The sequence below is a fragment of the Cervus elaphus genome, chromosome 27 (genome assembly GCF_910594005.1).
Source record: "Cervus elaphus chromosome 27, mCerEla1.1, whole genome shotgun sequence".
Classification (NCBI taxonomy): Eukaryota; Metazoa; Chordata; class Mammalia; order Artiodactyla; family Cervidae; genus Cervus; species Cervus elaphus.
This window is the reverse complement of record NC_057841.1, coordinates 55,963,972-55,980,462: the sequence shown is the minus strand read 5'-3', so window position 1 is coordinate 55,980,462 and position 16,491 is coordinate 55,963,972. Positions and strand designations below refer to the sequence as shown.

At 45.1% G+C, this 16,491-nt stretch overlaps 1 protein-coding gene across 1 annotated transcript in view; it reads left to right on the top strand.

Annotated features, from left to right (window-relative positions):
* The window catches only part of MBD2 (methyl-CpG binding domain protein 2), a 65,899-nt gene that overhangs the window by 46,151 nt on the left and 3,257 nt on the right, over positions 1-16,491 (top strand). The window contains exons 4-5 of the mRNA XM_043888762.1: positions 10,448-10,538; positions 11,825-12,002. Coding sequence (XP_043744697.1) covers positions 10,448-10,538; positions 11,825-12,002 — 269 coding nt within the window. The remainder of the gene's footprint in view (positions 1-10,447; positions 10,539-11,824; positions 12,003-16,491) is intronic.

The window sequence follows — 16,491 nt, the reverse complement described above, 5'->3', positions numbered from 1 at the left end:
CTTTGATCAGATTTAGCAAGAGCCTTAGAAAAGTGAATAAGATATTCATTGAAATTATGAAATCCTAACATGAGAAAATACTCCGGGCAATTCAATAAAATGCTTATGTTTTCAAAGAACTTCCTCACTTTTTATCAGCGTTTATCTTCTGAAGTATATAAGGCAGTTATTAGTATTTCTATTTTACTAGTGAAAATACATTCCAAGGGGATTAAGTGACTTCCTAAGACAGCACTCCACTTAACGGTTGAGTCGGGACTGAAGCATTAAACTTTCAAGCCAGGGTTTTTCCTGTTACCCTGCTGCTGCTGTTTGGATTTTCCAGGCAAGAGTACTAGAGTGGGTTGCCATTCCCTTCTCCAGGATATCTTCCCGACCCAGCGATCATACCTGCGTCTCCTGTGGATTCTTTCCCATTGAGCCACCTGGGAAGCCCATTCTTAACCGTAAATTCATCCCCCAAAATTTGAGTGTCTTGCATCATGCTCTTGACAGAGATGAAGACTGTGCAAGTTAAAATTTGTGTAATGATTAGATTCTAAAGGTAACTTTTGTTTCCTCTACTTTACGAAGTATTAACACTTCTGTCTTCAAATACTTTAAAAGGTATATTACATCTTACACATGTTAAATATCTTCTTTCAGTAGAAAAAAATGCTTACAGTACCATTTCTTTGACAGTTACTGTCAGGGGTACTAATTTGTTGCTTAAACAGTGATAGAAAATATAGAAACATACAGAAAACCATCATAAAAGGCAAACTTTCATAAGTTTTCTGACAGCAGGTGATGGCAACAGGAAAGTAAGGCAGAAGAGGGTTGAATCAGGAATTGGATTTGTTAATTAGAAGGTTACTGTGACCTTGGGCAGGTCAGTTAACATAATATTAGGAGTAGAACCCAGGTTAGAAGGAAGGAAGGAATGAGAGATGAGGAAATAAAGTTTCTGCCTTAGTGGAAGGAAGAAGACGGGTGGTTTGGAGGAGATGTAATAAAATAAGGGCTTCCTAGGGGACTCCGTGGTAAAGAATCCACCTACCAATGTAGGAGACGTGGGATCTATCCCTGGGTCGGGAAGATCCCCTGGAAAAGGAAATGGCAACCCCCTCCAGTATTCTTGCCTGGAAAATCCCATGGACAGAGGAGCCTGGTGGGCTGCAGTCCATGGGGTCGCAAAAAGAGTTGAACAGGACTTAGTGACCAGGCAACAACAATAAGTTAAATGAGGACACTTTCTTGGTTAGCCATGTTCCAGTGTATCTGCCACGTCAGGGGGAGATGCCGAGCAGAGGAAGGAGTAGACTGGAGCGTGTGAGAGAATGGGCATGTATATGGGCTGGGTCAGAAGGAGGCAGGAGAGGGTAGGACCAGGCGTCGAGTGTAGAGAAGCCCTCAGAGAGACAGCAGGATCCCAGAGACAAGAGGGAAGTGACGGAAGGGTGAAGCAGTCCAGGGGTGATCTCCGGGGCAGAGCAGATGACAGGAGAGAAGGAAGGATGAAGCGGTCCAGGGGTGATCTCCGGGGCAGAGCAGATAACTGAAGATGCTCAGGGCCTTGAGAGGCAGGTGTGGAATCAGTTAGTACAGACTTCTTGGCCTCAGAGCTAATATTCAGCTTGTGGTGTTGAAAAAGAAGAATAAGAAATAGAGGTTTGGCTCTTTAGCAATTTTAGATGAATTCAGTTTCATTATTGAAATCTCTGTGTGTTTCTATATAGTTCAGTTTAATTTTTCCTGATGGAGATTATAATTTCGAAAGGAAACAGTCATGTTTTAAGGCGAGACACGAAACGTCTGTGAAGATCTGAGTTTTAAGGTTTCATCTCGCTCAGTTTGGCAGGGTGCAGTTTCCTTGGAGTTTTAATCTGGAATTGTCCAGGCCCCACAGATAGCTACGTACTAAGAATTTATGGAAGTTAAAATGGTAAAGGTCAACTCGTGGTTCTGTTCTGTTGTTGTACCTATACTTGAGCGTCTAAAGTCATTCTGAATAGAGCTGTGTTCTCAGTCATCAGCAACATCTTTGCACACACACGTGATCTCTGATCCTATGGTTATAACAGGGAACTCCCTCAAATCTGTACACACAGATGCTTTTCACCTTACAGGTTGGGATATAAAATGTCATGTTTCGGTCATTTGGAACTCCACATCTTCCAGTAGAAATGATAATTATAAATGGTTCCAGCGTCCCAGACCAGCCCATAAAAGACCATTAAGTCTGAAGTGAAAGTGAAAGTGTTAGTTGCTCAGCCGGTCCAGCTCTTTGCGACCCTAGGCTCCTCTGTCCATAGCATTTTCCACTCAAGAACAGTGGAGTGGATAGCCATTCCCTTCTCTAGGGGATCTTCCCAACCCAGGGATCAAACCTGCATTTCCTAAGTCTGTCTGAATTATTAAAAATAACTACTGCTTATAGCCATCTTTTTATCAGGAAGCGTGTTCAATTTCAGCTCTTTCTGTAAGAAGTGTTTCTCCCACTTCTGCTTTATCTTGCTGACCCCCTGGCTGGCTGGCAGGGACAGAAGGGCTGTCGGCCCCAGGCCACTTAGTGCGGCTGTGATAAGGCCCAGGAGTCAGAGCTGGGGCAGAGGCTCCGGAAGTGGAGGCGGGAGCTGGCGGGGCGGTTTGTGTGCCGAGGGCGGGGTCTCCTTTCTGTTCCAGCTGTGAGATCTGGGGCCCTGCCGCTGCAAACCTTCTGTCCTCCCGTTCCCTTTCTCTTTTCCTGGACCCCTGGTTCTCAGCCAGACCTGATTTTATGCTCCCTATCCCAACCACAGATACCCTGGGGAAATTGGCCGCGTCCAGAGACATTTTTTGTTGTCACAGCTGGGGCGGTGCTACTGGTGTCTGGTGGGTGTAGACCACAGATGTCGCTAAACATCGAGAACCCAGAATTATCCAACCCCAAATGTCAGCATCGCCAAGGTTGAGAAACTCCACTCTAGGCCATTGCTGCTGGTTTGAGGTTTTGTTTTCCCACTTTTTGCTTCACTGCAGAACAGAAACGTAGTTTGTTTCCAGGTTTCCTCTGACCTTCTGTTCTTGAAACAAGTTCAGAGCCCTTTTGAAGTTTTTCTATTTTTCTAAGGGCTCTGCTCTCATCACACATGGAAATAGATGGGGTAAAAATAACGAGGAGATTACAGTTTCAGGAAAAACTTCCGTGTTATCCACTGGCCTTTAAATAGAACAAAATTCCCATCCGTCTTTAGATCCCGTCCTTCCCCATTGTGGTCTCATCACCCGCCGGGTTTCCCCTCTTCCCTCGTACAGCTGGGCTGCTGAGTCACTGGCAGGCAGCCTCTCTCGGGCAGTCCAGAGGAGCCACAGTGGGGAGGAGAAATCCCGGGAGTGCTTTGACGAGAAGGGAGGGAAAGGTTCCTTTGTTATTGCATAGATCCGGCCAGAGCCACTTTCTGACTTTCTGTTGTCCTGCTGCTCTTAAGGAAGTCACAGGATGAGCTTCCACCCCAGCACTTCCCTAAGTACCCTCCGCAGCACAGGGGTCTCCAGGCCCTGCTGGTCTCGCCTCCTTCCTACCCTGCTCGGCACTCTCCACCGCTTCTGGCTTCACGGGCTTGTGACCCAAGTACCCACTTCCTAGGGCCCCGAGCCTGCTCAGGTGCTCTGCTGTCATCGGGAAAGGAGCGTCAGAGTTTCTGAACAAGATCCTCCTGGTTCCATTTTGTTCAGAGCCCTGCAGCCTGTGTAGCTGCTCCTACTTACAGAGTTCTCCCAGCTAGACTTGGGCCTGAGAAGGGGCAGACTGGCTTGCATGAGAAAAGGGAAGGGGAGGATTTTAAGATACTTAGAGTAGTAGAAAGCACCCCCGCTGAAAATCTGGGCAGGACGAGCAGCTCTGAACAAACGCCATGTCTCAGTCTTCACTTGTGAATATGTGCCTTTCAGAACCGACTCTCTGTGCCGTTTATATGTATTAATTTTAAAGCATAGCAGGTGCTGTGATGTGATCAGCAGGGTACTAGATGCCATGGGCAAAGACTAAGTAGTAAACTGCTGTTTGTTCTCTAATGGTTATCGTGTTGATAAAACCTCCTCACATAGTTTTGGATTTGAATCAGGGTTAGTCTGACTCTGAAGGCCAATCCCAGTTCACTCAGCTACTCAGAAGTTCAGTCTTCCTACCCTCCAAGCTGACTCTCAGGTTGAGGTCATGAGTATACATGGCAAGTCAGTTTCTTAACACTACACAGTGCTTTTCAGATGAAATCTGATGGTGGATGAAAACATGTATTTGATCTAGATGCTTGTCCATGTGTTTATGAGAAATCAGAATTAGCATAAAAGGAACCTAAAACAATATTATAGAAAAAACTCAAAAGCCTTCCATTCTACATGCTTCATGAGGCACTCCATCTCTCCTGTTTCATGAAACGTCTGCTGACACTCCATTGTTAGTGTGACTTCTCAGAAAGTGCTTTCTTGGAGTAGAGATCTCGCTCTTTAATTTCTATCCACCAAAAAAAAAACAACCCCCAAAAATGGGGTGTTCAAATGTCATTGATATTCGCAGTTAATTCCAAGAGAGCTAATTCGTAGAGAATGTATTTTATACCGATTCTTTAGTTTTCATCATGTGAGCTACTCCCACGTCTCTTTTGAGATTGTTGTAAAAGTCTGTGCCAGCTTTAGCCTAAATACATCACACAGGTGGGCTTCTTAATTCTACGTGAGGAAGGGCGTGGCGTCGGCACGGATCACCTCCAATGCAGTTTACACAGTATCACACTGTAGGTAAATGGATTAAAAGCAGCTTGATAGTTTTCTTGGCAATTACTGATCTTTCATTCGCGTTTGATTTCATGACTAGAAGGGTCTCTGGCTTGTTAGACACAGAGCCATGCACGTAAACGCTCTTCTAGAGCTTTCACTTGTTGAGATCAGGACTGTCTAATCACTGACCTGGGTTTTAATTCCAGCTGCACCCCTGACGAGTCGTGCGCCTTTGATGAGTTACTGCGAGGGGGTATTGATAATGTCTTCTTCAAAACGCTGTAGGAAAGACTAACCGAATTACTGTATGTGATGCCCTGAGCACAGTGCCAGGCTGGAGGGAAGGGCTCGATGGGTAAGCAGGAGTCGTCCTCCCCGCCTCCTCCTCCTCTTATTCCGCCGGGAGAAGACGCCCGGGCACAAACAGATCTTTGGGTGAGCGCTGTCTCTGTTTACCCCTGAACAGTTTGGTATGCTCTTAAATATGCTTTGACACACATCCTCCTGCAATGAAAACTAGAAAAGCGAGTATCTTCCTCCAGTCCTCTGCGAGAAGAGGATAGCGCGATATGTGTTTTAATCGTCTAGCAGAATCGGGAACAACTCGGAGATCTCGGTGACTGGGGTACACAGCCCCGCGTGTGCACTGCTGCGCTGTCAGCCCAGACCGCACCCGCCTTTCTCAGACCGAGATCCCCCGCCTCCCTCAGAGTTACCTGAGACACTTGTAAAAGAAAATAAAACCAGCTCTCTCACCCCAGACCTACTGAACGGAATCTTTAGGGCTGAGGTCTCAGAACATGCCTATACAATAAGCCACCCTGGTTATTCTTATGTATAAAGAACATCTAGAAATACTGACCCACACTCTGTCTCATCTCCTTGCCTTTGCTTACGCTGTTTCCTTGGCTTGGAGACGTCTTTCCTCTTCTACAGAATCCTTAACACATTTTTTGAGAGCTGCCTCTTCCTGAAAGCCTTTCCAGATTCTCCCAAATTGAAGTGAATATTGTATCTTCATTATTGCAGTTAACACAGTCTCCCTTCTAGAGTTTTACTAGAAAACAGTTTCACCAAATGGTAAGCAGCCAGTGGGCAGTGATTGCCGACTATGCATCCCTGGTGCCCAGCAAAATGCTTTGTGTCTAATGGGCACTAAAAGGGCATCTGTTGAATTTGGATCGATTCTCTACTTACTTTTTCCCAGTAAACCATTCTGTTCTGACATCCTCCCAAGAGCACAGATTCCTTCAGAGTATGTATTATTAAGGTCAGGGTGGTAGAGGATGGTCTTAATAAACACGATCAGCCTTAGTTCCCAGACCATCAGAATAGGGGTGTGTGTGTGTGTGTGTGTGCGTGCGTGTAGAGGATGGTCTTAATAAACATGATCAGCCTTAGTTCCCAGACCATCAGAATAGGGGTGTGTGTGTGTGTGCGCGCGCGCGTGCGTGTAGAGGATGGTCTTAATAAACACGATCAGCCTTAGTTCCCAGACCATCAGAATAGGGGTGTGTGTGTGTGTGTGTGTGTGTGTGTGTGCGCGCGCGCGTGTGTGTGCGTGTATTGTGACGAGTTGTTTGAGATCCCTGTATCTTCCTCATTGTCATCTTGGTTATCACTTGTAAGGCATGCTGGACAAATCCGCCAAAGTCCCAGTTAAATCTGCAGCCATTAAAAATAATGGTATAGTTGTATTCTGGGTTGGTTGTCCTTTCAGGAAACAGACTTGATCATTTCACTAAAGCAGCAGCTTTCACCGTCCACTGTCATGCTTGTCCCCTGGGACCCTTAGGTCAAGTACATACAGCAGTTGTTGCCAGCGATGTCACAGAAGTACTTCCTACAGTCATGAGGAGTGAAGGTGTGGAGATGAACTCCACTTTCTAGTAAGATGGTTTCTTCAAAGCTGCATGGTCCCTGTCAGTGACATTTTAGGCACTTTCCTGGTTCTGTGTGACTGTTAATCCTATCCTAGGCTTCTCCATCGGCTGGGTTGCTGGGTCGGGCGTTGCCCAGACCATCGGCAGGAGAAAGTGCGTGTGGGAGCTCTCCAGTTCTCTTCTCTACTGCAGGGTGATGTCAGAGGAGGGTCTGATCCGTGGGGAGTGGGGAGGGATGTACTAACTCAGAGCGAGAGCCCATTAAAGAGTTTCTCCACATCTTACATCACTGATCCCTAAATTATCTTGATTATTTGACCTCACACCAGGCAGCAAGGTGAAGCTGAGAAAATCATTGGATGTGGCCAGTGAAATCAGATTTTCATCGGCTCGGTTAGGATTTATGAAAGTCACAGCGTTCATGAAAGTATGGTGACAAGACAGCTGTCCTGGACAGAGGACTCCTTTCAAATGTAGCGAGCCTCGTCTTCTCCCTATTTCTGTCTCAATTTCTAATGTTAATACAGTAGGAAGAACTCCAGATGACCACAGTCACCTAGTAATCCCACAGAATACATAAGCAAGGAGATCTGAAATCCTAATGTCAGGCAGAGGAAGACCCCTCCCTTCCCCTGAACCCTTCCAGTACATTCAGGGCTCTAAAGTGACCAGAGACAGTGAGAGAAGGTCCCTGCACTTGGTGAAGGAGCTGACTAACCTTTAGAGTAAATGTAATGGAAATCCATGGAATGGGGGTAGGGTAATAAAGTTGAAATGGGTCTGGGAGAAAGGAGATAATGCAAATTAATTGATATTTGAGCAGTTTGCTTGGGAAAAAGAAAAGAAATTGGTAATTATATCAGCTGGATAAAGTTTGTGTTTATGGGGGGGGATTACAGTTCCAGCACCCCCAAGGAATCCCCTTGTGCTGACCCCTTGCAGTGGGATCTTCCCTCCAGCCCTGACTCCTGGCAACCACCCTTACAGTTTTCTTCTTTTTCATACACATCATTCATACAGTATGTAAAAGACTGGCTTCCTTCGCTTGGCATAATGCCTGCTTGATGTAAGTTTTCCACATACTTTAAAGTGCGGAGAACCCCTTCTTTCCAGAACAAAGCGAATAGGAACCTGAGAAGATGGGTGTGGAGAATCTGAGTTAGGGACACAGACATGCAGCGCCCCTGGGTGAGCGCGCTAGCGCCGAACGCCTGGCGGATGGGATGGGGAGGCGGGCAGGGGCGACCTTGACTGGTTAAATGTTTTCTTTTCTCAAACTAACCTCGCTTCCTGCTCTGACCTTTCCCACTTCGCAGGGAGTTGGGGGTGGCAGAAAGACACACACACACATATATACAACTTACACACCCATAAATACATGTGCCTCCATTTTCATGGCCTGAGTGCTTGCTTCATTTACAGAGAGGTCATCAACCTGTCAGATTCAACTTCAGATTTTGTTGAGGGCTATCTGGTGCTGTGTGATGATACCAGGACGTGTAGTCTAGAGCTGTACACTTGTTTCTCAAGCTAAGATTTATTTTGCAAAATATTTCATCCTAAATTTGTGTTTTCCTTCAAAATAATAGAAATTTAAACATTAGAAATTATAGAAGGTAAAAAATTTAACTTTTGGTATCTAGAATTGGGATTTTTAGATATGATTTATTAGTAATCATCTCTGTAGTTTTTCATAGTGTTTTTGGTAGTGTTGATTTATTTTACAAACTAAGTTATATGTAATTTTTAAATTATAATTTATATAATTATAAAATTTATATAATATAAAACACTAATCTCATATTCACTGACTCCTCTGTACACTTTTTCATTAGGAATTAACTGCATTTTAATTTTTGTTGGTTTTTTTTTTCCCCCTATAGTTGTGATATTCAAAGCATAGATGATTGTTATTTCCCCAGAAAAGCAGGCAGACTTTCTTAGGACATTTATCATATTCATTAACTGTTACTTAGAAGAACTAACTACTTCTTCCTCGTGATGGTTAATGTATTCATGACCTCATACGTGTTGACCACATATTCTGCTGTTGATGTGATTTATATGGAGGTATATGGAGATGTTAGCATAACTCAAAGCCTAAAAGGACAGTAAAGAAGTTACTCTTGGTGCTAGCACTGTGGTTATTATATAATCTAAGGTATTATTGTTCTGCCATAAGTAGAATTATTTTACTGTATCTTCTCATTTGTCCGGAAAGATATTATTTGATGCTTTTCATGTATCCAGAAGTTAGAACATAAGCTTGGAAGCCCTCAGAGTGCTCAAAAATCTGTTAAAAGTAAACCTAATAAAGCTTATGGCTGCTGTGTGACAGGTGTTTGTGTATATCGCTTTATTTAATCTCCACAATCATCCTACGTAGCAGTCGCTCTTGCCACGCCCACAGAGGACGTTGAACGTCTGAGGTCACAGAACTTGTCCAAGGTCGTACGTCTGTAGCTGGGGTTTCAACTTGGGTGCATGTGTCCCTCAAGACCCTGATTCTGAGCCCGTTTATTCCCACATCAGTCAGTCACACAAATTTTTTTTCAATATTCACTATATGACAGGCCCCCGGGTATCCAGGATTAAAGACAAATTTATCAAATTCTAAGGAATTCCTTTATCTGTTTTTTGGACTGCAGTAAATATGAAACAGTAGAAAAGAGCTGAGGCTGCAGGACAGAGACCCTCTCTCTCTTACCTACTGTTGGATTCACAGGCCAAGCACAGCGCACAGTAGGAGTGTATCAAGAAATACATTCATATGGACGAATGACATCAATGACAAGAAATGCCCAACTGGGCTTCCCCAGTAAAGAATTCGTCTGTCAATTCAGGAGACATAGGAGACACAAGTTCTGTCCCTGGGTTGGGAAGATTACCTGGAGAAGGGCATAGCAACCCTCTCCAGTATTCTTGCCTAGAGAAACCCATGGACAGAGGAGCCTGGCGAGCTACAGTCCATGAGGTTGTAAAGCGTCGGACACAACTGAAGCAATTTAGCAAGCATGCACGCAGTAGCCGACTAGGAGAGAGAATTAAATGTAGAAAGGATTTGAAATCAAGCAGCAGAACTGTCCTGGACTGCTCAGTGTATGAATAAGCAGTTGCATATCTCGCTAGACCTATGGGGTAGGAAGAGTCTTCAGCGTGCTCACTGATGCCGGAATGATGACCTTGGGCCACCTAGTGACTGAGGAGACCCAGGCTCTGTACCACAGAAGGAGAGGCACTCATGAATGTGGCATCCTGTTTAAAAAGCAAGGAAGTATGCAAAACATTTTAGAAAAGTTTCCATAAAAAATGGCATTTGTTCCCCTTAAAACAGGCCAAAAGGCTAAACTTCTGTGTCTTAGAAAAATCACATAGGTGGAGAAATTGTTTCCCTAACACTCTTGGATAAAGAGGTATTATGCAATACAGTTTTTCTTTTTCCTGATAAATTGTAACGTTAAATTTTCATGCCAAATGAAACCTTGAAGAACTCAAGTTAATACTCTTTGGAAGATACCTTATGTCTTCCAAAGGACTGTTATCTATTTAGGACTGTATCTCATGCATAGCACGTAACAATCTATTGGATGTAACAAGTGAATAGGCTGCCTAGAATGACAAAGCAAAGTTTTTGAGTCATATAACTTGAAAGAATTATGTGCGTTGAAGTCATGTTTGAAGTATCATTTAGCTTTTTGTAAGAAAAAAAAAAAAGGGGGACATTAGGGAACTACTGATATGATTTCAATTTCATTATTCAGCAGCATCGATGCGCTACTTTCTTGTCCCGAGAATGTATCTATTAACAGTGATGTTTTGCCTTACAGCTTTTCTGGGAGAAGAGGCTACAAGGACTTAGTGCATCAGATGTAACAGAACAAATTATAAAAACCATGGAACTCCCTAAAGGTCTTCAAGGTATTCTCCGAGTTCAGTTGAGCAGCCCCTGCTGTGTGCCAGGCTGTGTGTCGGAGGCAGTGGAGGCAGACGTGATGAGGGCGACAGGTCTTTGCTGTGGGGACTGTTTGCCTCGCTGGGTGATGCTCCCCTTGGGTTTTAGTAAACCCAGAGGCAGTGTGCCTGAGACGCTTTGTAGGTTGCAGAACGCTTCCGGGCGGTGTCTTACCTAAGTTTTTTTTTCTCGTGTACCTTTTGGCCTGAGTTTAATTAGGCTCGTCATGTAAATTCACCCATGTTATGTGTTAAGACCCAAATGCAGCCTAAGCGGCAGACTGTCCCCAGCTTCCTGCTCAAAGCAACATTGGGCCCCAGCACTTGCTTTTTTCTCCCTTCCTCTTATCCAAAGAACAGACAGCATCTCTCCTCCTGCCTCTCCCTCCGTGACCTGCTGCTGCAAGCCTCAGATGCCCATGGGTCCAGTAACAGGAGCGAGCAGGGTCTGGGGTGGAGAACTCAGCTGCTGGCGTGCCTTGTGGGGTCACACGTTCACTCCAGGTTCTAGAGAAGCATTAGTTTTCGAGTGGTTACAACTTTGGCTTCTAAATCTTGATACACTGCGGATTGCTCAAAAATCCTCCTAATTCATGGTTAAAGTAGTGTCTCATCCCTCTGTGCTCTTGGAAATTATTGCTTTAACTTGTTTAACAAGTTTAGGACTGTAAGAAATGCACTTAAATGTAGCCATGGTTCCAGTCTCCTAATGTGCAGTCAATGTGTACAGTTATTAATCCTATTCATGTGGATATTTTGTTAGTTGAAAAAGCTGTTAAAGGTATAGGTACAGCCTACTTCCATTGGCTTTTCCTTTGAAATCCATGCACAAAAAAGAAGTGTTGAGACATGGCAAGCTACAGAGGAAACGATTCAAGGACCCAGGGACACGTTAATAGGGATATTTGAATGTAAGATGACTTTAGAAGGGACTTAGGTCATTAAGAATAATTGACCTTGCATGATGAAATGTAGCCAACTTTTTAAGAAGTTTTTAATACCTTGGACATGTATTTTAAAGTTCTGTTAAAGTTTTATTAAAATACTCAAGTATTTGGTTACTGTTTCCTTAATGTTAATTCTTTATTGCTGATAACTAAGTAAATACGCTGTTACCTTTTGCTGCTTCGGCTTGTGTCAGTTTTAAATAGCTGCTGTCAGATGAATATAAAGATGATCAGTTGTTTTAGGCCCCACAGGGTTTGCTCAGCACGGCTGGAAACGTCCTGGAACTGATGTGTTTCTGATTGCAGGGGTCGGTCCGGGCAGTAACGACGAGACCCTTTTATCTGCTGTCGCCAGCGCTTTGCACACAAGCTCTGCACCCATCACAGGGCAAGTCTCCGCTGCTGTGGAAAAGAACCCTGCTGTCTGGCTTAACACGTCCCAGCCCCTCTGCAAGGCTTTCATTGTCACAGATGAAGACATTAGGTGAGAGCGCAACATGACTTCAGAAAACTTGTCTTCTGCACTTGATATGTTTTTTATTGCTTGCTAGGTTCAGTGACATGTCCTAGTAAGTGATGAACCTTCTTTACAAAACTGTTTTAAAACAGATGCTATAGGATGTTTAAAACAAATGCATGCTGAAAAAGGTGGCATTGTATAAGGTGCGTCATCCTGATTATCCCCGAAGGACAGAGCAGTTGTCCTCTCTCCACATGGTTTTGGCGGTATCCTATGCAGTCTGGGGTTCGGCCCTTCTGCTCTGAGGAGCCCCTGCATTCAGTTACCTCTGTTCCGATTGCCCCCTGCATTGGTTGGTCTGCAGTAGCAGATCATTCCTATGCTGCTTTGAGTTCAGTTGTGTTTTCAGAATTCAGTTTACTTATCTTGATTTTATTGATCTCACGTAAACTCAATTTAGAGATTTATTTATCTCTACTTAACTTTGTTTCAAGTAAAGGTTTAAGGTGGCTCTGAAGACACACACACACTCACACAGTGAGACACACATGTACATACATCGAGTGAAGCCAGATGAGAAGCAAATGAGAAGAAAGACAAAGCAAAAGGTAAAGCTGTTACGTAAAATGGAGCTGACAGCGAGACGCGGACACAAGCTGCATCCATTAGCATCTTTTCACTCTTTCTAAGGCTGGGCCACAAATTAGGTTTATAGCGGCAGATTATGAAAGGAAAATGTATCACTCAGATAGATAATGCCCAAGGCGTATAAGCAAGTCATTGCTCAGGAGCAACAAAACTATTCCAGATACTAAAACCACAAAGAAATTCTTATATGGGATTTATGGATTTCAGTATTATTCTTTAGAATGATTGTATTGTGGTGGTGATTTAGTCGCTAAGGTATGTCCAACTCTTGTGACCCCATGGACTGTAGCTGGCCAGGCTCCTCTGTCCATGGGATTCTCCAGGCAAGAATACTGGAGTGGGTTACCATGTCCTTCTCCAGGGGATCTTCCCAACCCAGGGATCCAACCCGTGTCCCCTACACCTGCAGGCTGTCTCCTGCATTGCAAGTGGATTCTTTACCACTGAGCCACCAGGGAAGCCCAGAAGAGGACAGGGTGTATACTTCATTATTTCTGTCCTCTGAGTGTGAACCCGAAAGCTTTACTATTCCTAGACCAAGCCAGCAGATGGCACTTTTGAATTTTAAAAAAAAAGTATTTGTTTTTTGTTCTTTTTCTAATTCCTTGAAAGTTGGTGTGAGACTGTTGTTAAATGCCTCCATCTAGCCAGGTTTATAATTGGAAAGCCATTCCACGATTTTAAAGCAGTTCCTTTTGCAAAGATGTGAAATGGTTCGAAGTTGTATTCAGATGCCTTGATGATGTAGAATTTATGATCAGTGTTACTATATATGTATTTTTTTTTTTAAGAAAAACAAAGTGTGAAATCAAGGAAAGGAATCAACTTGCTCTTTGGACTGTTCCTACCTTTGAGGAAGGAAATCACCCAGGAGGCTAGCTCCCCTCTGTCCTGGAATGAGCACCCAGTTCATCAGCCCAGGTCCTGCCAGGCCCCTCTGGGTGTTGACTGAGGTCCTGTGACTGATGACAGGGGCCCGTGGGGACGTCTTGGGGCTGTGTTAGAATCCTGCCTACTACATCCGGCAGAGGCTTTACTTTCGGTTTTCATAAATGTGGGAAGCCTCGCCACTGTCAGATTTTCAGATATACTTCTCCAGCCAAAGCCAGATCTGGATGCTTTTTTTTAGGGTAAACTCATCTGACAGATTGTCCATTTGATCACTGTCATAACAGAAATCATCAAGCCAAACATTTCTTCTCCGATTAGTACATATTCAAAATAAATGACTGCAAATGGGATTATCACCTTTTCTCCTGTTGTATCACCAATAATCTGTTTGTGTTAAACCTTCAACTGAGGGTCTCAACATTGAGCACATGTTTTTTTTTCAGCCAGCTTGATAACTATTTTCACTCATGGGTGTATTGTTTTCTGATACCTAGTGATAAGTTCTCACAAACCTCGCTGTTTAAAGCAATAGCTTTAACATTTATTTAATTTAAACATTATTTAAAATAGCTGTTCGTAGCTCTCATTTTTGTAGGTCGGAAGTCTGGGCGGGCGTGACTGGATTCCCTGCCCCAAATCTTACACAGTTGAAATCTGAGTGTCTGTAGAACTGCGTGGCCTTCTGGAGCCTGGGCTCCTCCTAAGCTTGTTGCGGAGTTCGCGTCTTTCTAGCTGCAGGGATGAAGCCCCTCTCGGCTGTGGGATCGGGCTGTTCTCGGTGGTGGTTTCAAGCTGCCGGCCGCTCCTTGCCCCATGGCTCCCCTCACATTCCCTCTCCTGCTTCTTTCTAAAAGGGCCCAGCCCCTTTTAAAGCCTGTTCTTATTAGGTCAGGCCCTCTATGATAATCTCTTTAGATTAACTCAAGGTCAGCTATTAGTAATCTAATCATAGAATGACATCCCATCATGTGTTCCTAAGTCCTTCCTGCCCTTATGGGGAGAGAATTCTGCTTGGGATGTGAGCCGGGGCCCATGGGGACATCCTGGGGCTGTGTTAGATCCTGCTTGCCCCATCCGGCAGAGGCTTTGCTTTCGGTTTCCATAACTGTGGGAAGCAGCGCTCAAGACAGCAGAGGAGCGGTGGCCAGTGTCAGATTCTCAGATACACTTCTCCAGCCAGAAGCGCTGCTCCTCCCGTTTCCTTCATCCTCCCGATGGGGTGATGTTAGGGCAGCTGTGCAGACACTCTGATATCAGGCACAAGAGGCTGCCCGTGACCGACACCCCATTTATCATAAGCCTGGAGTTACTGAGCCAGACGTAAGGCTAACTGTGTAAGAAATAAACATCCTGTTTTTCATGACTCTGCTCCGCTGTGTGACAATCTGTTGAACTCCAGGGACCTCCCTGGAGGTGCAGTGGTTATGTCTTCACCTTCCAATGAACAGAGTGCGGGTTTGATCCGGTTTGATCCCAGGTCCAAGAGCTAAGACCCCACATGCCTCAGGGCCAAAACAGAAGACGGAAGCAGTATTGTAACACTTGCAATAAAGACCTAAAAAACAAAAGTGGTAGATGCTCAATTGTATCTGACTGTTTGCAACCCATGGACTGTAGCCTGTCAGGGTCCTCTGTCCATGTAATTTTCCAGGTAAGAATCCTGGGGTGGGTACCTATTCCCTTCTCCAGGATATCTTCCCAACCCAGGGATCAAACATGAGTCTCCTGCATTGCAGGCAGATTCTTTACCGTCTGAGCTACCAGGGATCAAAACATCTCTAAAAAAGAGAAAAAAACCTGTTCAACTCCAGTTTCTGTGAATATGATTGAGGCTACAGAGCTTGACTCAGTGGCAGCTCCCCTTCTTTTTGAAAATTCATTTAAAAGGGGGAAGTCTAAACCTTTTATCTCCCTGTGCGTTTTTCAGAGTTTGGTAAAGATGACATCTGAAGTTTTTGTGGTTACACAACATGTGTTAATTTCGCTCCCTTGGACATAGACTCATGAGATAAAGAGACGTGGGGACTGGACTGCAGCAAACGTGACTCCACAGCTGGTTGGGCACCCAAGGGGCGGATGCCCAGGGCATCCTCGTGGGGTCTTCTGGAACATCGCCCATCTACCCTTCTGCTTTCCCCGGTTTGGGGCAGTGCCGTAGTTTGTCTTCCTCAACGATGGATGGAGAAACTGGCACTTCCTCCTTCAGCAGAGCCCTTAGAGTCCCTCGCTGCGTCTCTTCCCTGTCCTGGCGCTGCTCCCCTCCAGCCTGTATCCATCCCAGCACCTTCGCTGTGGCCTCTGGAGGCCATGCGCCCTGTTTTGTAGTCAAGGCCCGCCCTCCGCCTGGGCCTTTGCCTCTGCTCCTTCCTCGCTGCTGTTCTCAGCCTTTTACTTTCCACTCTTGTCGCGTCTCTCCTGTTTCTTCAGCCATTGCCTCCCCACCGGGTTCTGGAGGCGAATTTCTGCTTCCCTCTTGGTTTGCTTAGAACTGTTTTAGGAATCTCTCTCTTGCCCTGTCAGGGAGCTGTTCTCCATTTTTTTTCTTCTGCTTTTTAAGGATGCCGTGTGTACCAGTAGCCGTGCCCTGTTGAAGGATGACTTGTGTACCAGTAGGTGCGCTCTGGTTTTCATGTCCTGGTTCTGCCTCTCTTGTATGACTTGCTGTTTTTAACTCTCACTTTGGAGGCTTCTTTAGAGTCCCCAAGACACAGAGGAACTTGCATGTTCTTCACTTACTTGGCTCAGCTCAGCTCAAGGGTCCGTTCCTCCTGCGTCCTTGGTGCACAGGATCGTGTGGTCTTGGCTCCTTCGTGACGGCCTTGGCCTGCAGGCTGCGGACCCAGGGGGGAGCTCCGACTGGCCTCCCCGACACCGCCCGAGGCAGCAGCTGAACCGGCCCATCATGCCTCCTCCTCCTCCTCCATCCTTCTCAGTGCTTCACCCGGCAAATCGCTTTTCCTTCCTTCTTTTCCGT